The sequence below is a fragment of the Anas platyrhynchos genome, chromosome Z, assembly GCF_047663525.1.
Source record: "Anas platyrhynchos isolate ZD024472 breed Pekin duck chromosome Z, IASCAAS_PekinDuck_T2T, whole genome shotgun sequence".
Taxonomy (NCBI): Eukaryota; Metazoa; Chordata; class Aves; order Anseriformes; family Anatidae; genus Anas; species Anas platyrhynchos.
Genome location: NC_092621.1, coordinates 13,894,756 through 13,918,624, shown reverse-complemented (window position 1 = coordinate 13,918,624; position 23,869 = coordinate 13,894,756). Strand labels below are relative to the sequence as shown.

Sequence of the window (23,869 nt, the reverse complement as noted above, 5' to 3'; positions counted from 1 at the left end):
TCATTTTGGCTTCATAAGCAACAGGTTTTTGTTTGAAAAACTAGTTCTATCCCTAGATCCTACAATATCCAGTAAAGCTAGCCTTGGAGAAGATAACAGAGGAACAACAGTTTAAAGAAAAAAAGAAAAAGATATACACGAGATCCAAAGACTGGGAGATCCAAAAAGAGTTCTGCAAGCTGGCTGTATGTAACCATCTGAGTAGGAGGCACTCACTGCCTGTCAAATTAATACTGTTTACATTAAAGCAGAGGGAATTTACTGAGACTTTGTTCTCATCTTATCTGGGTCTCTTACTCAGCTCATTTAAGTAGGATGCTGCTCTCGACATATGCACAGCTGCCTTTCTTTCCATTTCTCCCAGCCTTTTGCTTGCTCTCTTCTAAGAGACAGGGTGAGTTCCAGTAAGAGTCAAGAAGTGAGCATGCTTTTAAGCCTCTCATCCATACTGTCTCCGGCAATGGCCAACTGCAGCAATGATTTGATCTAACAGCTCTTAGGCAATACTTAAGACAGAGCACAGGTTGTTCCTTATCTCATAATGTTCTTTAATACACTAAATGCAAGCTGCCCTCATAAGAAAAAGGCTACAAAGAAACCACAGTACACATACAAAAAGTCAGTCAACCTCACTGTTTGTAAAAGAGGTGGAAGAAGATGAGGAGCCTACTGAAACAATTTTCAAGGAGGTTGAAGAGGATGTGAAGAAAAACTGTTCTGGGGTTTCCCCACTAGAAATCATACACGCTACCATTAAGTGCAGCCAATAGCACAGAGAAAGCTCCTGGACTAATGTCAAACAAGTGTGGTCCTTGAAGACACCTCTCTACCATTTGTATCAGTTACAAAAACACAGGAAAAAAAAAAGATCTGCAGTAGTCATAACGACAGCAATTATATAGCCTATAATTATTTTCATCTACTCCTGCAGATCTCAAAGGCAGAGGACATTTGGCAGAGGACAGAGCCATGTTTACAGACCAGCCACACCACACACTTCAGGAAGCAGCTCAGGCAGTGTTGGAAGTACGAACTAGTGCCAGCAACAGCAGGCCATGTGGGCCACACAACACACATCAAGCTTGGAAGCAAACAAATCCAGAAAACAGACACATTAGCATGCTCACAAGATTTACAGTGTACTCATACTGCTGAGGAATTATTTTTGCATTCCGAGTCCAAAAGATTCTTGCTATGTTTTTGTGTATGAAATGCAGTTTTCATACCAGTTCTGCTTTCCCATTGGGTTGGAACACTTCAGTCTGACAAAACAGTTCAATTCCTTTATTTTGATGGTTCCAATGTAATTTGATTTCTGTATCCGTGCATTCTTCCCACAGCTGGAAAGGTGGTAGAGGATAAACTGCCAATGGAAAGTCTGTGTTAGAGCTTGTAAATCACAATATACACAAATGTATTTTAAGGTATTTCAGCTGAGCAATAAAAGCAAATATGAAATACAGACTAAAATTTCTCTGCCAGTCTAGGAAAAGCAGATATAAATTAGTAAAAATTAATTTCAAAATTTAAATGTAATGCCTAAGGTCCTGGGCAGCCTGCACTATGGGCGGCCCTTCTTGAACAGAAGGGTTGGACGAGATGACCTCCAGAGGTCCCTTCCAACCTAAAATATTCTGTGACTCTGTAAATGTTATACAAGTTATACCAGTTAAAATAAAAATAAAAATATAATAATAATAATAAACAACAACACCTTGTGCTGACTTGGAGATGTTTTAGAACATAATGAACAAAAGAAACAGTCAGAAACTTTTATTGCAAATGCAGTCGAATCCTATAATCCAGGGCCTGAATACTCTTCCACTTTCTTCCTGATCCATTTCCTTCTTAAAAAAATCAAATACTCAACTTGTGTTTCTGAGAGACAGCAGATGGGGACATTTAACATAGTTTCCTAGAAGTCATGAGAAAAAATGTGCCTTGCAAAACTGCAATCAGTGGCTCTGAGGAAGGGAACACTTCTGGAATGCATCAGTTACAGCAGCAGCCTCCTGGCCCATCAGGCTGTCTGCTTCCAAACCAGGCAGAGTACTTTGCCTCCGGCTTCTTCAAACAGACAAGGAGGCTGAAGGGTCATGGCAGCACTGGGATGGATGTGCTGGGGCCAAAGGACACAAAGAGGACTGAAGACAACAGTAAAGACTATTGGAGATGCAGGAAATACCCAGGTGTTTTGGGGTATAGGAATAGACAAGAACTTATGGGAGCTGGGGCACACTGTTGTACAGGAAAGGAACCACAGCTGTAGTTACTGCTCAGAGAATAACCTGCAACTGAACAGACAGCAGAAAACTACAGCACCGAGAGAAAACAGTCTTCTACTTCAAACTGGCATCCAGATACTAAGATCAGAAGGAGGACAAGGCCTTCAACAAAGACCTTCAACAAAGAAATAGAAATGGCCTTACTTCTGTGAGTTACATCAAAAGCTTCTGTGGCAGTTTTCCTTCCCAGTGCATTTTCAACAGTCAGTGTGATATTATAAATCCTCTGTTGGCCTATATCCCAAGAACATGAGCACTGCGAGGACTGCTCAGAACAACTTACTGTGCATGGAACCAAGTTTTGGGAAAACCTGTCAAAGAAGGGTGGGAGGAAAATGGGGAGGGGGAGAGAGAGAGAGACATTTTTCCATAATGTACAATCAAGATAGATGTCGAAATCATTGATACCCAACTAAATTATAGTATCTCGGAAAACAAGGCTGTATGTGCCTATGGGAAGCTACCCAGTTCCTTCCCCTAGCCCAGACTAAGATGAATATAGGTATCCTTACAATTAGAAGAAAGCTTCCTTTAAATAAGTTTACCTTCTTAAGTTACAGCTAAATTGCTTTTAGGTATTTCATCATGGGGTTGCAGCTTTCTAAATTAAGGACTTGGTTTACCAAGGATTAAAGCCTTCACATGTCCACAGTCATGCTTTTAAGTGAAATATTAATTTCAATGCATCTTCTAACCTTCCATTTTTAAATCATCATTGTATCCTCACAGAAGTGAATGATGCAGAGACTGTGAAGGTACTATGCAATGGTAATCTGCCTTCTTCTGAGATCTTTTGTTGAAAGATTGTGTTGATGATATGAGTCTTCTGTACTGTTTTATGTGTTCCCTTTAATCTTTTTTCTCTGCAGCCCCTTCTGTAAAGCTTTGCCTTGCCTCCTCTCCTATGGGTTTAGATGCCTCTGTGGCAAGGAGCCAATGCATAGGTCTGATATGCCACTGACTTTGAACCAGACTGTTAAAAAAGAGCTGTAAGAAAGTTACAGAGAGATTTAAAACAAAATATGAAAAAAAAAAAAAAAAGTTAAAAAGAAGAAAGAAGTTAAAATTATAGACAGAAGTGGGTTTGTTGAGACAGCTCAGGAATTCAAGAAACATGGGAAGTTATAAAATCATAAAGGACTAGCAAGGCTAATCAGGATAACTGGGGGCTAGCAGGGAACCATCAATTTCAGTAAGCGTTAATGTCAGCAGACTGTGAATACACTAATACTCAGCATACCAGCTCATTACCTGTTAGCTATTTGTTCTGTGTCACTATACTTAAGCTGGGCATATACAGCTTGCTAGTCTAATTCTGCACTACTCAAGCTTTGCTAAATAAGCTGATCAGTGAGTTGGAAAGGGGCAAGCAGCTAATTGCAACATGGATAAAAACATTTCCACAGATCTTAAAGGGCAGAAAGAACCTGACTGTTTTGTACAACACAGGCTAGAGTTAATGTAACAGTGAGGAGACTTACTCGTCAAACAAGGTGTGTTTTGATGAATGACGTCCATAAAGGTAGGTGTCTCTTCCTTGGTTCCAAGTACATGTCACTGTTGTCATGTTTCGAGTTTGGCAGGAAAAATCACCAGGTGTATCAGGTGGCCCTTGTCAAAGGGAATAAAGATAAAAAGCCAACAGCATGGCAGTCAAAGCAAAAGCCTTCAATGTTCTCTATACATTAGCAGACTAGAAAAAATGGATGTGTACAAAGCCTAGTTTACTACAGATGTTGTAATTATACTCAATTATACTTATTCAATGACCACTCTGAAGCAAAAATCAGTACTACACCATAAATTAATTGCAATCCAAACACTTCTCTATATTATTATTTTTTGTTATACTAATAGTTTAATTAATTTAATCTGTATTGTTTTTTATCTGTAGTACTTACTACCAGCCTTGGAAAGGGGGACTGTGCTGAAATTTTACCACATGCACACAGGCAATGAAGCTGAACTCAAAATGGTTAAGTGTATTTAAAAATTATTGACCTGTATTGGGATTGATTGATGTGATCAATCTAAAAATGTTTAAAACAAAGGCTTCTGTTCTGTAATGCCTTCTACATGCAAGTGTGCATACCTTACTTCAGAGATTAAACACAGTTCAGCTAGCCCTAACAGGACAATGACAAATTACAGAAAGCTATATTTGTTTCTCTCCTCATAGCCCTTACAGCCATTCTTGACTTTATAGCAACAGGAAAACAGAATTGTAATAAAGCCTTCACTTACTACCCACAAAGAAAACTGCATGAGCATAGCAAGGTTCTTCACTGCAAGGCTCTTTACAGAAGACACTGACAGGTCGAGACGCTCCTCGAAGTGTCACATTTTTCGCAGTGAGAAGTCCAATTTGTCTGTTTGTTTTATTGAAATAATTAACATCTGAATCCGAAAGAAAGAATTCCTTTATGATTTGGCCTTTCCTTCCAATGCAACAAAGAGTGATGCCAAGGCCTTCCTCTATAACTTTTTCTTCTGGAAAGATTTTTGGTCCATAATTATCTGAAGCATCAAGGCCTGTAAATTAACATAATAATGTTAATGTTATTAATAACGTAATTTAATAAAATAAACCATTTCAAAATTTTCTTACAGAAGCATCCTTCAACCAGAACACATAACTGAGCATTTACATGAGAATCTGCTGTTATATTACCATTCTTGTTCTTTTATTTCACGTTCTTTCCTATACAGAGAGCAATTAGACATGTAGATTTCTGTTAATGCCCATCCACATATAAAGTAGTACAACAAACAAAAGTAGTACAACAAACAACCTAAGGGAGGCCTTAGTCTATCTCACAGCCTTTCACATGGGGAAAACAAATTGTTTATTCAAGAACTGTCTTTACAGATCAACACTGTTCCTGCACCTATGAACAGGATGATGCTTACAGCCAAAATGCCTGCTTTCACAGATTTTGAGCGGAGGACTAGGAAAAAAAGGAAAAAAAAAAAAAAAAAAAAGCAAACGTTCTGAATCTCACGGAGAACTCAGCTAAACTAAACCAACATTGAACAAATCAGACTGGTAAGGGAATACTCAGATTAGAATGAGATTTCTATGGCTTTCAATGTTGGACTCCCTGTTGGGTGCAAAATTTGGTAATATTTAAGTGACTGTGGTGGTTTTACCGTACTGGGCAGCTAAACCCCACAACCGCTCTCTCACTCCCCCTCCTTTAGATGAGGAGGGGGAGAAGTAAAGCAAAGAACAACTCACGGGTTGAGATAAGGATAGTTTAATTAAAGGGAAATAATTATAATAATTAAATAAAGACTACCATGAACTAACAATTTAACTAAGGGGAAAATAAAAAAGGGAAAGGGGAAAGGGAGGGGAAAAAAGGAAAATAAAAAGAAGGGAGGAAAACAAACAAACAAAATAAATGAAGGCTATATGGAAGTGCAGAGGAAAGAAATTACTCTCTACTTCCCACAAATGAGCGATGATTGACCACGTCCTTGAAGCAAGGCCTCAACGCACGCAGCCGGTGTTCGAGAGGAGGACCGACGTCTTCCAAACGAGAGCCCACCCCTTCCCTCTTCTTCCTGTTTCCACCTTTTATTGCTGAGTGTGACATCACATGGTATGGAATATCCCTTTGATTGGTTTAGGCCAGCTGCCCTAGTGATGTTTCTCTCCTCACCTTTTGCCCACCCCCTAAGAGGGTTAGAGAAAGGCCTAATACTGTGCCACTGCTGCTCAGCAGCAGACACAACACTGGTGTGATAACACTGCTGTTCCAGCTACAACTGCAGAGTACGGCACTGTATGGGCTGCTGCTGGGAAAGTTAACATTCCAGCCAGACCCAATACAGTGACTCACACACTGTTGCATAGGTTGCAGATAAATCTGCTCTCAAGGATCCGATCTAAAATCTGAAGAAATCTAGAGTCGCCTTTCAGAAACCTCTAAACATGTCTCTAATGCAGGATCTGCTTGTGACAAGGAAATAGTCTTTTTGATTCCTATCCAATTTCAATTAAAAAAATTAAGTCTCCAAGACTGTGGTTAGTAAGAAAGTATGTGTCTTATCTCCCATTAAATAATGTGAACGAGATGGGCAATTAGTTGGCCACAATCCAAGCATACAGACCTGAGTTGCTTCTACTAATAGTAACTTCTCCCATAAATAAAATCCCTTACTGACGCAAACAAGAAGAAAGTTTCTTTACAAAATCACTTATCTTTTTTTCTAAAACAGTTACAAATTTTGTTTAACTCTAATTCTATGGATACAAAACTGCTTTAATAAAACAGGTTATAATCTGAAAAAAAAGTGTGTGGTTTTTTTTTTTTTCAGCATCATTTGATTATATTATTGGTTCACTTCCTGTTTACTCTCATATAATTCACAACTCATTCCAAGTGACATAAGGAGCTGACTTTCTCCTCTCTCTCTACATCCTTAATATCAAAGCTATGATTCCAAGAGAAAGGAAATGCTCATGAATCTGATGAAGTAGCCACAGCTATGCACTTTCTCCTCTCCTCTCCACCAGAGCTGTGTCTCATCTGGTGAAGGACTACAATAGAGCCAAGGCCCCTAACTTACGCAAGAGCTTGCATCAAGAAAGGAGGACAGATTCCTCTTAAATCCAAGTTCTCATACTGCTCAATGTACTGTATTGTTTTAATGTGTGAACAAGAGAAGCCCTAAAACTTTTGGTCTACTAATTTAGGAAGGTAGTCTGCAAATTAGAACAAGGGCTGAAACACTAATATTATTTCCAGATAAATAGAGTTGGTTAGTGCTTAGATATAAGAGTTCCGATGCATTCTTGATTTGAAGTTGTCTCTCCTGAGTTGGACTTTGTTATTGAAGTCATCCGCAAGTTAAAATATAGCTTTGTACTGGAAAAAATAAAGCCAATGTTGCAAGGTCTTGTTTTGCTCACCCAGGACAGTCTCCCATGGACTCCACTGACTCCAGATTTTTGACGCTTCTGCTTTACTTCTGATTCTCACTGAGTGTGACATACACTCCAAAGGTAAATCTGAATCCCATATCCAATGAAGAGGCTTTCCTGATTTATTAAGCGTCACATTATGAAAATCCTATAAAGAGAAGCCAGTAAGGCAAATTATTGAAAATACAGCAGTATGTAGATACTTTGGACGTATGCTCAGGAGTGAGAGAGAGAAAAGGTTTAAATGAGGAAAATGGTTTTGAAAAATAAGTCTCTGAAATCCCACCTGATGCTTGTGATCTCACTCTAAGTGGTGGATTACAAATCTGCACTAGCAGTGGTGGAGTGATGGAGACAGTGGCAAGGCTACTTGGTTCTAATGACATAATTGTGTGGTGCGTCAGGCCCCATTTCTCAAAAAATGGATTCACTTCCAGGGACTTTCATTGGGTTCTATGTGCCTGCTATCACATCACTCTGCACACATGCTGCTGCCTGCAGGTGCACTTTGTCCAATGCTCTGGATTACAGCAAGCATCTGCACTGGTCAGTAAGGAATTATGCAGATATTAATCTAATTGTAGTTCTGAGGCACAGTGTCTGAGGACCATCAGTGTCAGTCTGCTGTGCTCTTAAGTGAAAATATCCTACATATTTCTCTCAGCACATACCTACTATGTCCTACCCGTGTTTTAGTGGGCTGCACTAACACAGAGCACTGCAATTCAAACTAACCAGGGCACAAGGTAGTAACACAGACAGATGAAAAGGTAGCCCGAGTATGAATCTTTGCTGGCATAACAGCCCATAAGAGGCAGGAAAAAAGTCTCAAAAATTGTATTAGTCACCCGTAATTATAAATACATTTCAGAACAGAACATACATTTCAGTAGTTCTTAGAGCAACTACACCAAATTCTGATCATATAGATCTGTGCTGCTCCAGTGAACTCTACCAGAGCCCTGACTCACCCTGACAGCTAGGCAACTACTCCCCATCACTGCTTTCCATCACCAACACCTGCACTTTCATAACAGTGCCACTTTGAGAAGAACTCTCTAATCACTTCACAATTTAATTTTTCAGTTGAAGCGTGTTGACAGTTGTACAGTCTAACTGTGAAAGTCACACAGACTGTACTCACTTTGGTATGAGCAGACTGTCAGGGTCCCTTTATTGGTACACAGACTTCAGAAAAACACAGAAGCAAATAAATTCCTGTGTTGCACTGACATTCAAAATATCCTGTTTATTTACCAAGTCATCTTTATTATGAGTAACATTACAAATTCTGTTCTTGGATTCAAAAAACTTTCCTTTAACAAGTTAACAAGAGTTTGCTGGAAGGATACTCAAAAAAAAAAAAAAAAAGGAAAAAGAAATAATAATAATCATATGGACAGTATAAAAAGCCCTTCTCCAATTTATATCATTTCTCAAAAATAACAGTTCCGAAAGAGTTGGAGCTGTTTTCTGTTTTTACTAAGTTTTAACATGTGTATTTAATCTCATTCCATAGTTCAATCAGCAGATGACTCATAAAAAGCTGTAACATCCCTAAGACATGCATTTAGTTCCCAAAAGATTCTGCCAGCTCCAAGGAGAGGAAATTCTCTCGGGAGACAAAAATTCTCACATGAAGTCACAGACTTCAAAAAAAAAAAAAAAATCCAGAGCAGGCCTAAGCCATAACGATTTGGGTGATGGTATCTTTATTTCTTCAGAAAAGTTGAGTGCTTCAGGTGTTAAAGAAAGTTACCAGGACAGGGATTTCACAAAAGAGACATAACTACCTTCTTCCCTAAACAGAAGAGTTTGATATAAGGTCATTGCTGACAGGGCCAAGTACTAGGCCAAGGTCTTAAAAGGCCTCGGTCACACTGAGACTATGCTGTTTGGTTTGTAAGGTGAGAGGAGTTGCACCAACACATGACTCATTCTGAATTTGTCCCCAGTGACATTTAGTAATCATGCTACAAAAATGCCTGCCTTCAGGAGGAAAGAAAGATTTTTTCTGGGAGGCTGCTTAGGGGACCTGCACCTTGGAAGGGATTTAGATCTCCTAAGTCTGCCCTCCACAGCCTCTAAATAAAGATACACAAGGCATAGCTATATTCTGCTCAGGTGGAAATTACCTCTTCAATTGAGACAATATTTTGTTTTCACAAAAACTGGACATAACATTAAACCAAGTCTGTCACCTAGTGAAATATGGACGTACTTCTAGTACAGTTTTGGAGATAGTGTGTAGTAAGTCATAAACCTGAGGCAGAGATCTGTATATGCACCTGAGCATATGATTTTCCTTTGGTTTCTTTTGTAATGCAAAGATCTAATATATCTTGAATAAATAAATAAATAAATAAAACACTTACTGTCCACACCGTAGCTTCATCTGCTCGATGGACTTGTATTTCAAAAGACATTGCTAGTTCAGCATCATGCGCTGTCTTGTCAACATCCCATTCCACAATCAGATGCTGAAGAGCCAAATCCTTGGAAACGTTAAAGTATGTTACAGGAAACATAAGGGATCCTAGCAGCACAAAAAGGACACAAAAATATTAATGTTTATGTATGCCTTAGTCCTTCAAATGTTGGTAAGCTGCAAAAGACTGAAAATTTCCACACTACCCTTTTTTGGGAGTCATTAGGAAAGGCAAAGGAACGCAATGGAGGGCAATGGGCACAAACTGGAACACAGGAGGATCAAGGCCCATGCTCTTAATATCAAAATCAGTTATAATCTTTCATCGTAAGGCATCAGAAGGCTAAAACAAGGCTCCTGAATCTACTCAATAGCCCCCCATCATTATTTTGGGTGTGCTCTTTAGTTTCATTATGCCCTCAATTTATTAGCTACTTTATCAGAATATCAATCTTTCTCTTTACAATCTAATGAAGAACAACAACACGGTACACTAACAGGGATTAAATCCCAGGAAATTCTAACACACAGCAAGCCTCTAAATGTTAGGGAAGAAAATCCAGACTCATTTTTACTCTGTGATGTAACAAATATTGAACTAGTTAATGCAAATGGACTTTGTGGGCCTGGGTTTAATTCCCAAGGTAAACGACAGGTTAGAAGTCAGACTATACTCCTTTTACTTATCAGAAGAGGAAAGGCTCCTCGAGCTTATGAGTGGTTGTTCTTTTCAGGTATCTGTTTTGTCACCACTACACAAAAATTATAAAAATGAAAATAAATACAAATACAAATACAAAAACAAAAACAAAAACAAAAACACTTCTTGGAAGAAGTGAAATATCAGTGAGAAATCAAGGTTTCATTGTTCAACCACTGGGTCTCAGAATCAGGTCTGTTGTATCCTAAAAAGTTTTCAAGACAGTATGCACACATCCACCAATGCACATGCATTTTCCTCCTCTGTCAATTCTCACTGCAGCTTTAGTATATAGTTACTGCAAAAAGACAAACATACATGATTATGTGACAGCAGGATTTGACAGCATTAATGTCTCCTGCAAGGTGAATGCTAAAATGTTTCACATGCAAAAGTAAAATTTCTAGTTTAGCCATGGTTATGGCACAGTGCTTAAAAAACTATCTGCTGCTTGGCAGTTGCTTTTGAATGGCAAATAGTAAATAAATTAAAAAATGGCCATCAGTTTTACACCACATGAGGAAATTCAGCACCTGTGATAATGAGCTGATGTCTGGAATGGAGTAAACAAAGTTGAGGGCCTTGGAATAATTTTCACTTGCCTAAATGATGAAGGAGCAGCAAATCTAGGTCTTACCAGAAAACAGAAATTTTGCTAGCTTCACTGACAAGTACTGACCAGGCACGGAGCCAAGCAGGGAACCAAAGCAATGAAGTGAGCCATAAAATTAACTGTGAAATCAGAGTATCTTATGTTCTTTTGAGAAGGCACAACCTTACTTTTCGGTCAGCCTTACCTGTACCTTCACCACCCTGTTACCTGAAGCAACATATACCAAGGTTCTGAGGGGATTTTATTTTGTGTATGTAAATGGGCTTGCCAAAATACATGATGAAATTATCTGGACAACAGTTCACGTAAGTTCTAAGTAATTTTTAAGACCTGACCATGGTTTGATCATACGTCAAGCATGCTACTGATTCAACAGGTTTGTGAAAAAGAAAAACATACTGATATCTGATAACTGTTTTTTTTTTTTTCCGTTAAAGATTTAGAAATCCAAAGTTTGACAAAGTTGTTGTGGTTGCCTCAAACAAAAGTAAATCTGGGTTCTTCTATGGCAGCTTTAAACTCTTCCTTCCACAGAACTCAAACTGGTGTGCATTGCTGTGTGCAATTGCTATGCAATTGAAACCTAACATATTTGTATAATCTGCCTGTGTCTCCATCACAGCTCTTTCATGACAATTCACCTGAGCCAGAACAAGACGGTCTTTCCTTACTCTAGGGAAGAAACCAAGCCTCTGTCTTGTCACAATAAAATAGCTGAGCACTCCCCCTTTAGCAGATGTACACTTAGTGGAGGTCCAGGAGAGAGTCCAGCCAAGGGCCCCTAAGATGATTATGGGACTGGAACATCTGTCATATGAAGAAATTCTCGGAGTGCTTGGACCACTGGAGAAAGGGAGGCTCAGCAATGAGCTTATCGATGTATGCAAGTAACTGAAGGGAGAGTGTACAGAAGATGGAGCCAGGCTCTATTCAGCAGTGCCCAGTGACATGACAAGAGGTAGCGGGCACAAACTGGATCACAGGAGGTTCCTCCTCAACATAAAGAAACAATTCCTTACTGTGAGGGAGACAGAGCATGGGAACAGGAATGCCAGAGAAGCTGAAACTCCTTGGAGACATTCAAAAGCTACAAGGATGTGGTCTGCTTTAGGTGACCAGACTGAGCGGGAGGTTGGACAACATGACCTGCAGAGGTCATATTAAAGAACATAATCACTTAAGATACCAGAGTTCATCTCTTAACAAATGTAAGATGCCTTGAAGTCAGACAGAAGAAAGTTACTGTATACCAGATCAAAAATTAGCTATTGAAACTACGGGTTCTTTGTAAAAGACAAGTACTAAATACGATGTAGTTCCCTCACACCTTTACTTGCCCCTTCAGGGTGCACCATTAAGAGAAAGACTTGCTTATCTACTGAGTTTCCTCTCCTCTGGGTAACTCTAGGTGTAAGTGCCACTACTGTGCTTATTACACTGATGATGTGCTTCCCTCTCTTCTCTCCATCTGTATCTTTCTGTTCAAGCTAAAAATCTCATCCTGTTTCACACCATGGAGACCTACCTGCCAAGTTTAATTACTTTGCCCAAAACAAAGCTCTCATTGGTTTCTGTTTTCTTTTTTCCATCTGCACAAGTGTCCCTCCATTATCTCCTTTTATTTGGATGACCTCACAGAACTTAAGATGGTCACCAGTCAGGGCTCACACACTACCAATAAAAAGCACAAACAATATAGCCATGAATTTTTCTAGAGTCCAAGATCTTGAACACCACTGAATTACAATTTGGGAAATAAAGACTTCTGCAGTATAATTTGTGCATGTAGAAATGTTTGCAGCATTCACAGTTGTAACCTTCTCCGCCTAGGAAATTTATATAATCAAGGCATTTTATGACTTGTTTTAACTGAAAGCTAACTCAGACGACATGAATAGCTTTATGATTAACAGCAGAGACTAATTTTACTCCTGAAAAACAGCATGTGAAAACAAGTGACTTAGTTATTGTAACACAGTAACTGTTTGGACTTGCCTGCATTGCAATGGTTTACCACCCTAGGGGTATTGGTAACTAAGTAACTGGCACCTTGCTGGAATGCAGTGTGAACATACATATTTCAACAATGGAAAGAGGAGAAGGGAAAAAAATCTGAAATATGTATGTCACCTCTTTTGTATGATACCAAGTACAATCATACAAAATAATAATAATAATAAATATCAAAAAACTCTATCTCTTAACTCAGTTAAGACAGTATGATTTCTATTGTGAGGACTGGTTCATTAAGTTCTGCCTCTTAATTGTGGTCATAGAAATCCAATAAAAATATTCATTATTTTTTTCCTTTAAATGGAAAACGTCCAATAGTACTGCCAGTAGCAAGCATACAAGCAACAGTTTTACCTTAAAATACACAACATTCTGGAAAATTCCTTACATTCATACATTCATCTTTGTTCTTTCAGAATAGGAATAAATGAGTATTTTTTTCTCCATATTACATGCAGATGTGAAGTGTATGAAATAAAAATGTGGTCCTGAGTTTTATAGGTACGACTAGGAAAGAGCCCATGTAAGGCCTAATGTTTTCACAGATGAGAAAGATGGGAAAGTGAAAGTGAAGGGAAGATGTAGGAAAGCATAAAAGCTGTCAAAGAATAATTATTTAAAGATGACTAAGCACGGATTAAAATCATATGAGAGAGTGGGAACAGATATATAAATACAATCTGGCTTTGTGGCATTGCAAGTAATTGATTCAATGGGAAATTTTGCATGGAGTTACAACAGGCAGTTTTTAAAGTTGCTTCATCTCTGTAACAAAATGAATGATTTGATTAGTCATGTAACATGTTGCTTAATCATAGGAGAGTTACAAATGAGCAAGTCCAAAGCTCCAGTTGTTCAAGGTAGCTTCCAAATGAAAAAGGCATTTACCTTGCTGTGAGTATGCAGTGTGGCAAGTCCTTAGGGGGAGCAGTACTGCCAGAATCATGAAGTGATTCATCATTCGTCTGCCTTTTCCTGCACACGACCTAACAGGAAAGAAGATATTTCTATTTATGTGTTTCTTTTAGGAAAAATATATGCTAGACAACTGTTCAGATACTATTGCTGCATGTAAGAATAAGTAAATAAATAAATAAAAACCCAACCACACAACACTCCAGGCTGTTTGTGAGACATTCAGGAAGAATGGACAAAGAAAGATAAGGAATAAAAACAAACAACTCTTATTTTTTAGGACCTGGTTACAGTGTGGTGAAAAATACATCATGCTTTAAAAGTTCAATTCAATCTAAAGAAATAAAACACAACCACACACAAATATGGTTTTCCTCCACATGTTCCCAAGGAATGTTAAAACTAAAGTTTGTCCTGATGTATTTTTGGCTTTCCTCTTGTGCAAGAAATGGGAAATCCACTCTAAAAAGGAAAAAAGAAATATCAGAGGTGCAAAAGGTCTTCCAGTTTCTGCCCTGCCAAGAAGCTTGGATGATGATGAATCCATGCTTTGGCGAGCATGGTCTCACCCTTTGCCAGCAAGCAGGACACTATATGGAGGGCTACAGTTAGGCTGGAGTTGAAATACCTGTGTTGAAGTCTTAGCACCTTTCACACTATGACAGGATGAAACTCTGACTTGCACAGTTCAGAGTTGTCCTGAGGGACTGACCATATCAGACCTCATAAAACATAAACATTGCCTGCACATTGCACCATGTGGAAGGGAGAGGCAAACGTTCAGCAGCAGTATGGTTAAAAGCACTCAGAGGGTACAGAAGTACAAATAACAGGAACAGGACTATTGGATACAGTTATCTCTAACTTATGGTTTCCACACTACATTTCTGGAGCTGTGCAGAATATTGATATAGAGAGTTAACTTTAATAACAGAAGTAGAAACTGCTTAGCAGGAAAGATAACCAGAATAACCTTCTGCCCCCACAAAAGCCAAGGACAGAATATTTGCTAATTTCAGAAGTGCCAGGAATTTACTCCAGAACTTCTTCCTGGAAGAAAATCTCCAATTTATTACCTCAGAGCTGCAGAAACTTCAACGATCCTGCCTTAGATTCACTGTGGTTTTGGAAAGCCCTGAATTTCTCTGATGGCTTGAGGTAAAAGATTCAAACCTTTTTCTGACAGCTTCTTAAGGTCAAAGGGAAAACGTGGATGAGTTGAGTACAGGAGCCTTAAGTATCCTTGCTAGAGTGTGCCCCAACTTTCTCCTCATAAGAACAGATGTTTCACATGTCCCCATATATAAATAGTGAGAGTTGCCTTCCTTAATGTATGCACGTCTGCAGTCTTTCTTGCCCATATCTTCAAGAGTATTTGGACAACACTAAAATCAACATGAATAAGAATCTACATAGCTTTGAGTACTCACACTTAATTCACATTGCACCTAAGAGTGTTCCAAGAGCTACAGGCAATCAGCTTCTTCATGAATTCTCAAAGTTTAGACTTTTTTTTTTTTTTTTTTTAATGAGCTGATCAAATTTAATATCTAAAAGGAAAAATCATTTGATACATCTCGTTGAAATAACCACTGTAGATTGGCTTTTTGCTACGCAGCAGAATGGCAGGTTAAGTGGCATAGAAAGTTTTCCTAAAGTAGATCATGCTAAAAATTCTGAAAACTCTTCAGTACATTGTTTTTATTTTGAATTATAGGAAATGAATACAAAGCCAAATCTTGCACACCCTTTCTCAGGAAATCAAAAATAATAATAATGATAATAAATAACTAAATGGCCTTTAAAGGCAATTGAGTTGACCGTACCCTAAGACCAATTTCAAGCAAGCATACTCAGTTAGGTTCAGGGGAGTAACTCCTCACCTAATTATATCAGTGAAGAAAACGTGGTCCCACAGGACATTTTGATTTTGTAAACATCTTTGGGTTTGGACACAAATCTGTTTGACCTATTTGTCACATATCACCTAAAAACTACATCCAATGGGAAAGTACTGTGGAAGTCAAAATGCAGTAGAGTACTCGTTAAACTACTTCCTATTTGGAAAAAAATAAAAAATAAAAAATCCTTTCCTGCTGTACAGAGGCATTGTCAGCTACTGTACTGAATTATCTGTCTAATTTAACTACCTCTCTCTGGTCATTTACACTACCGGTTCACTGATGACACATTCTATCTCATTTCTACTGCTGCACACTACACATACTGTACTCTACTAAAGGAAAGTGAATTATAATAAATGACCATTGGAATATAAACATATTTGGAATTTTACAATGCTTTTCACTATTCCCTGTGTTAATGGTCTCATTTAACACTGTAAAGTAAACTATGATGAAGTGCAACATTGTAGCTGTTAAACAAATTACCATGGAAAAAGCTTTGAAATTCTCTAACAAAAGAGAATATGACTTGTATTGAAATAATAAAATAATTAAGAAGTTATTAAAAAAAAAAGAGAGAGAGAAACAGTCCTTTACTGTACTCATAAAAGAAATATGAGTAATATTTTTACCTAAGTCATCTTGATGCACAAACTTCTGCTCATGTTGAACAAATTAATCATGTACAGTAATTGCTACCAACAAATGTCAAGCACTTACTCTGTAATATCAATAATTAAATACTGTTATAAAGCAACCATTTAAAATGTGTCTAAGTTAAAAAAGATTAAAAGAGAATCAAAATATTTGCAGAAAACACATCATCAATGTCATTCAAAGAAAAAAAAAAAAAAAAAAAAAAAAAAACACAATAGTATTGTGATTAACTGCATCTTTGCCAAAAGTGAAAGCAATTGAATAACAAAGGAAGTGGAGTACAGTACTCAGGGAATGCTTTCAGATATCTAAATTCACCACCCTAAAACAGGCAAAGTGCTGCCTCTGAGAACCAGTGAGCTACTTCCAAATGCCACAAGAAAAGTGGCAATGTCACAACCATCGTTTTGCTAAATAACTTGGTTGTCTACTTGCTGATCTGAAAAGTTATGGAGCAATGTTCTTTGAGGAATTCCTCACTCGTATGCCACAGTTCTTCTTCTGGGAATGAATCTCTATCGACTCTTTTCTTTGAAGCTTAAGAGAAGTCATGTGCTGCCACCACACTCCAGACTGGAATGCCTGTGACATTTGCTTCCAAGAACCGCAGGTTAAGAACAAGAAGCTCTCATGCCAGAGATTTTGAATATGGACAGCAGACACACAGTTTGAATACTTTTTCTTTTCTAGTTACTTCTGTCATCAAAACAATTTTGAAACAGCTTTTCTCTAGAACCAGAGCCATTCATAAAACTGAGTTTTGAAGAACTCCAAGGATGGAGATGACACAGCTCCCCTAGACACCTTGTTTTAGTGCATCTATGAGAATATTTTTTCCCTGTATATTTAAACTGAATTTTCCTTTCTACAATTTGCACTGATTCCTCTTGTCTTTCTGCAAAAGGCTTATTTTTTTCTTCTCCATGATTTTCCATTAGTTGAGTGAGGACAACGGTTAGAGCTGCCCTTAGCTTTTTCTTCTCAAGCCTAAGCAAACTCAGGTCCTGCAGCTACTCCTCCTACGTGTGCTCCAGCCTCCAAGCCCTCCTGGTCACTCTGCTGGACTCTGTCCAGTGTGTTGATCGTCATCATATCAGGAGCCTCAAACCGGACACAGATGTGGCACTACAAGTGCCAAATAAAAGGAAATAACCACTTTACTTGACCTGCTGACTATCACAGAATCACAGAATTTCTAGGTTGGAAGAGACCTCAAGATCATCGAGTCCAACCTCTAACCTAACACTAACAGTCCCCACTAAACCATATCCCTAAGCTCTACTTCTAAACGTCTTTTAAAGACTTCCAAGGATGGTGACTCCACCACCTCCCTAGGCAGCCTGTTCCAGTGCCTAACAACCCTTTCGGTAAAGAAGTTCTTCCTAACATCCAACCTAAAACTCCCCTGGCGCAACTTAAGCCCATTCCCCCTTGTCCTGTCACCAGGCACATGGGAGAACAGGCCAACCCCCACCTCGCTACAGCCTCCTTTAAGGTATCTGTAGAGAGCGATAAGGTCGCCCCTGAGCCTCCTCTTCTCCAGGCTGAACAAGCCCAGCTCCCTCAGCCGCTCCTCATAGGACTTGTTCTCCAGACCCTCACCAGCTTCGTCGCCCTTCTCTGGACCCGCTCAAGCACCTCCATGTCCTTCTTGTAGCGAGGGGCCCAAAACTGAACACAGTACTCGAGGTGCTGCCTCACCAGAGCCGAGTACAATGCTCTTGCCCAGTATATGGTGTCCCACCCTTGCCACCGAAGCCCACTGCTGACTATCATGCAGCAGGTCTGTTTTTGCTGTGTGACTATTCTCAGCTCCCTGACTGCCCTGCTCCCTCCAAATCCAGCCAGCAGGAGTTTGCACCTGTCTCTGCCAAATTTCCTAAGTTTTGTCAGCCCAGTTCATCCTGGTTGTTGTGGTCCCTATAAATTGCATACTTACCTGATGGAGTATCAATTACTTGCATCAATTTGGTGTCATCTGCCAACTATTTAAAGGTGTACTTCATTTCACTGTCCAGAGCACTGATAAAGACGTTAAGTAGCGCTGGCTCAATAGGGCACCACTCCAAATGTCTACCAGACATTGACTTTGAAGAACTGACCCTTTAGCCTAACCATCCAGACAGTTTTTGCCTCCAAATAGTAGTCTACCAATCTATTGCTTTAATTTGGACGCATATATACTGTGAAAAAAATCATTAACATCCACTGTTCTGCCCTTGTCCACAGAGCCAGCCATTTCAACATGGGAAATAAATCATGTCATTCATGTTTGACTTCCCCTTAGTAGATCCATAGCATCTGTTCCCAAACACTGTCTTTTCCCTTACATGCCTGGAAACGGCTTTTGGAAAGACTTGCTTCCCAGTAGTCGCAGAGACTGAAGTGAGGCTGACCAGACTGCAGTTTCTTAGGTTTGCTTTCTTGCCATTTTGTGAATATAACACTTGCTTTTTCCAGTCCTCAGGGACTTTCCCCAATTTCCAGAACTCTTAACAAAAAAGACAGTGAACAGACTCTTAAAAGAGCCACAGAACCATTTGATGATTCTGTTACAATTCTGCTCTCTGACGTCTTACTCTGTGCCTACACAGTTACTATTCTGTGTTTATACAAATTAACTTGCATCTTCAGATGGACACTGGGTCTCACTGGTGAGGAATTCTGAACAGTTTCACAAAAGTTCCACAGTACTTTGAAGCATGACTCAATACAAAGATGACACAATCAGGCCCTTAGATTTTGTATTTACACTTGAAGTGAAACATTGGTCTCAGATAACATAAAGGAGGTTTAAAGTATATATTAAAAAAATTACACTATGAGCCACTTCTGTAATGTGAATATAACATAATATACAAAAAAATTAAGATAAGCCTGTTATCATTTATTTTAGAAAAATAATGCCACATTAGTTTGTTTCAATTTTACACACACACACACACACAAAAACAAAAACAAAAACATTTTTCTTCAAAATATTTTCTATTTACTGATTTACATACTTACCGTACTTGCAGAAAAGTATACTTATGCTTAGACAATACATTTGACTACAATGCAAACCAATGTTCTAAAGAGGTTCACAGAAAGAAATCAAAAAGAAAGAAAAAAAAAAAGGAACATCCTTATGCATGAAATGTATGAAATGAATAGGGATCATGTATAAGGAACATCCTTATACATGAGATGCTAACCTGTTTTCAAATGTAATTTTCTTATGAAAACTTCTTCTACTGGTCTTCATTCTACAGTCGCCCTGCTGATTTCTTTACCCCTCACCTGTTCCATTCAGTTCTCTCTCTCGTTGCTTATGCTCTACTTTCCTCATCCACCTCTCTCCTTCCTCAGGGAAATATGCAAATGGAAGGAAAGAAGATTAAATTACTGCTATTGGTGACCTAGGAAAATTTACTCTGTGCAGTGAAGGTTGTTGGAAGAGAATCACATGAATGCTCTCAGCCAGGCCTCATAGATGTCCGGATGCCAAAAGAAAGCATAGACAAATAGATGCATTTAAATTAAAAATGACTTTTAGCAAGACAGCACCTAATAAAACTTACTGGGACAAGGCAAAAAGCAAGATGGCATGCAGCCCACTCCCCAAAACACATGCAAAATAAACACATGCAAAAAAAAAGTCATGTTTTTTCTTGGTTTTGCTTTAAGATGGGAAGGAGAAGCAGTGGTCCACAGAATGCCTGGTGTTTCCAAGGGACACAAAGCAAAAGCAGATGACAGTGACTTTCTCTGTACTGCAATGTACTTTCTCTACACTGCAGTACACATCTTCAAGTGTTATCTGTTGGCTTAAAACTACACAAGCTTTAAGCAAACTTTTCTGTTTCACCCCTCTGACTTCCTTAGGCAGCACTGTATCAGTGACAATTTACCTAAGTAGTCTGCCAGCTTCCCCAGTCCACTCTAATTCTTCACCAGCATTAGAAACAGTATCTCTAGTTCTCATTTCTGTGATGAAATCGAATTACTGGAACAACATGTGAAATGATCTATAAAATCAGGGATAATACTAAGCCTTAGGCTGAGGATGATTGGGCACAAAATGATCTGTCAGAGCTACAAAAGTTAATTGCACAAGAAATTTTTCATTTTACCCCCCCTTTCTTGTTGCCCTTCTAAAAATTCTGTGCAGGAAACAAAGTAGACAGGTGTCTTGTCGGACTGTAGCCTGCACCACTGATAGTTTTTTCCAACTCTTGAATACATATTCTACTTGTAACCCTTCTATGGGAAAAGTTCCCTTGCCAAGTAACCTGAGGTGTAATAAGACAGGTACAAATGGATTCGGGACTCCCCAGTAATCAATCCTGATAGATTTATCAGTAGCGCAGAACATTTTGGAGACCTGGCAGCAACCATAATAATATTATGCAGCAACAGGAATTGTTCAGAGAACTGACAACTGCAAGCAATCACTCAAGAAGTGGAGAAGTGGAGACAACACAGGAACAAATTACCTTAGGAAGAGATAAAATCTCTTTCTGCAGGTAATTTGCAAATAGTCTAAATAAATATCTTTAGTTAAAATGTTTCTTCTTCAGAGAAAAAAGTTTGTTTAGATGATCGCTGTAAGTCCCTTGCTGGCCAATGCTTTCATGATTCCATGGAAAAGAGGAAAAAGAAATTCCAGTTATTCATCTCGTAAATATGCTTAAGATAAACATTTTGACAAACCTCTCTTCCAAGGCACTAAAGCACCAAAATTCAACTGAAACCTCTTTCAGGATCAGGGTCATGGCATTCATGAGCCAGCGGCAGGAAGCTGGAGCTGTATGGTGCATGTACTGCTGCAGTGCCTGGAATACACGTGTGTCTAAGAAAAGGAGGTCCCTTCTATTAATTCACCACAGATTTGATCTGCCTTGTCTTTGTCACGTCACATATTCCAAATCATGCTTCATACAACTTTCATTTCTCAGCCATCCTTTGCTTGTTTAAGACAGCTGCCACCTACAACCCAAATCCTGAAATGAGCCAAAGCTTGTACACAGGCTGGGAAAAGAAACAATTTCAGTCCCTATGATCCAGAAAAGTTTAAAGAAGAGTATTAGACAGAGACACTAAACCATGAGCACTATCAATCAAATTTTCCCGTACCAGATGTGGAAGAGGACTGTCACTGACGCAAATGCACTAATAACAAACATTTGGATTCATACAACATTTTTCATCATATAGTCCTATTCTAAGTCCTACTTAGCAGAAAAACAGACTAAGGACAGGAACCACAATCCTTGCCAGGCAACACTAGGTCACTATCAGAACTGATATGTTTAGCATCAAAACCTATCATTATAAGCTCCTTCCGTAGCCAGCAGAGAGAAAGAGGCAGCTGTAGAGAGGACTAACTCATCCCCTGTAGGCATTTTTTTCTCTTAGACAGATAACTAGATAACTAGATACGTGCCAAAAAGATCTAGAATGATGTAAGCATTTGTACAAAGATTTGTAAACGATTTGTACAAAGACCCTGGACTGAAGTGTGTTGCTGCTCTCCTGACTCTGTAATCCCCAATATCACATCCTCCCTTGCAAATGAATAGCACAGAGCTGACATCTGACTGTGGCAGCTTTACTTGCCCTCGAAGCAGGGAGCAGTGTCGAATCATCTGAAACTTTGTGAGTTTTGGTAAAGAAGCATCTGCCAAGGCATCCTGCAACTAAACAGCTCATTCTTTAAAATAAATGTCACACGGTTTATACAAAATGTGATTTGCAACAATTCTGGAAAAAAAAAAAAAAAAAAAAAGATGAACAGTGCTTTTAGTCCTTGCACTCAAGTCTTCTTCCTCCAAGTAATTTTAAAGATAGTTTCAATAACACTTAGCTTATTCTTATTTGCAGAAAATACAACTGCTTATAAGACACTGAAAGCTCCTAAAAAGCCTTTGAGATTTCCATGAGTGAACAACAAGATTTAAAAAGCTGCATATGGAAGAAAGGATTTTATATAATTAAGGTCTGATATGCATACAATCACTTCATTACTTAGGGATAACTTTATCTCCTGTATTTTGATACAGAGAAAGCTCTTTGATGTTGTTCTTCCGAAGAGCTTTGCCAGAACAGGAAAACATTACTTCGGATTTGTCCCACGAGGGCTGAAATCCAAACAAAAATCTAATTAAACCGGGGAGGAAAAAGGGGGCTTTTTTTTTCAGTTCCTATGACCCAGGAAAGTTTAAAGGGGAGCGTTAGACAGGGACACGAAGTCGTAAGCTCTCTCTGTCACCTGGGCTGCCACAGCCCGCACCTCGCCGAGCGCTGCAGGCACGGTTTGCTCACAGTGCGAGGAGCTGCGGGAGCAGCAGCCAGCCCTGCCACAAGAAGTCTACATAAAAAAGCAGGATGGAAAGTTTGCGCCCCAAAACAGCCCGGCCACACCGACCACGGTGGAGCTGACAGGAACCCACGGTGTTTGCTCGCGCCCCGCGCTGCCCTGGGGTGCTTCATGACGGGCTCCGAAGGCAGGCGGGCAGCGGCGGCATCCCCGCTCCTCCTGGCTCCGGTGGCGGGGGAGCGGCAGGCGCTGAAGCCCGTTTTGGGGCGGCCGGAATAGCGGGGAGCCGCCGAACCCCTAAAATGATGAAATTGCTCCCGAAAAAGGCGGCGGGGAAGGGGTGAACCCCCTCAGCGAGGCCGGCTGCTGGGAGGGAGAGGGGGAGCCCGGCACAACTCACCTGCAGCTCCCTCAGGACCCCGGGGGGGAACACGTCTACCCCCGGCAGGACGTGCCGGGAAGGGCGACGGCGAAGCAAGCAGGGCGGCCCCTCCTTCCGCGGGCAGGCTGGGTGAGGAGCGCCTCAGGAATTTCCTCCTGGCTCCGGGAAGCACGGCCGGGCTCCCCTGGCCGCCCTCCCGGAGGCGGGCGGGTCCCGCCTCCCTCAGCTCCTCAGGGCTCGCCGCCATCTTCGCGCTCCTCGAGGGGACGCCATGAGGGGCTGTGTCCCCGCGGCTCCTGGGCTGGCCAGGGCTGGGGGTTCGGCAGCAGCCCGCACGGTTCCTCCAGCTGTCTGCCCAAAATCCTGCTGAGGAACCAGGGTTTGGTGAAGGGTATGGTTCATCAGGCCGAACTCTACTCTCTCCACGCCACGGGAGGGAGATGAGTCTTTCTCCACATCCATTTCCCGGTGCTTCATGAGCACAACTGGCACCGTGTGAGGTGTTCAGAGAAGGACGTGCCCCAAGCTCGCTGGGTCACCACTTCCATCGCGTGACTGAACCGTCAGAAGGCTTCCTTCAAGCCTAGCACTTGTCCTTCCCAGTGTGTTCAAAGTGAAGGTTTCACCGGTTTGTAGCAGTTTTAAGTAAAAGAAGTCTTCTGTCTCTTGGTAACTTTTTCCTAAGCTGCTTTTATAGGTTAAACTTTATTCAGGCATTCTGTCAGTTTTCATTGCACTCCT

The 23,869-nt window shown here is 40.0% G+C and overlaps 1 protein-coding gene across 7 annotated transcripts in view; it reads right to left on the bottom strand.

Annotated features, from left to right (window-relative positions):
* The window catches only part of LOC101802348 (oncostatin-M-specific receptor subunit beta), a 33,760-nt gene extending 10,477 nt beyond the window's left edge, over positions 1 to 23,283 (bottom strand). For 2 of the 7 annotated variants that reach the window (XM_038169933.2, XM_038169937.2), the window contains exons 1-9: positions 23,147 to 23,283; positions 19,643 to 19,787; positions 13,858 to 13,955; positions 9,591 to 9,751; positions 7,204 to 7,363; positions 4,530 to 4,817; positions 3,767 to 3,896; positions 2,430 to 2,596; positions 1,227 to 1,363 (exon numbers count right to left, since the gene is read on the bottom strand). In XM_038169933.2, the coding sequence (XP_038025861.1) occupies positions 1,227 to 1,363; positions 2,430 to 2,596; positions 3,767 to 3,896; positions 4,530 to 4,817; positions 7,204 to 7,363; positions 9,591 to 9,751; positions 13,858 to 13,955; positions 19,643 to 19,692 (1,191 nt within the window). In that variant the 5' untranslated portion in view covers positions 19,693 to 19,787; positions 23,147 to 23,283. Of the gene's footprint in view, positions 1 to 1,226; positions 1,364 to 2,429; positions 2,597 to 3,766; positions 3,897 to 4,529; positions 4,818 to 7,203; positions 7,364 to 9,590; positions 9,752 to 12,481; positions 12,606 to 13,857; positions 13,956 to 19,642; positions 19,792 to 20,923; positions 21,046 to 23,146 lie in introns of those variants that run through there. The other 5 variants (XM_038169934.2, XM_072031676.1, XM_072031677.1 and 2 more) reach the window with 5 other exon arrangements.
* Between the last annotated feature and the right edge of the window lie 586 nt (positions 23,284 to 23,869).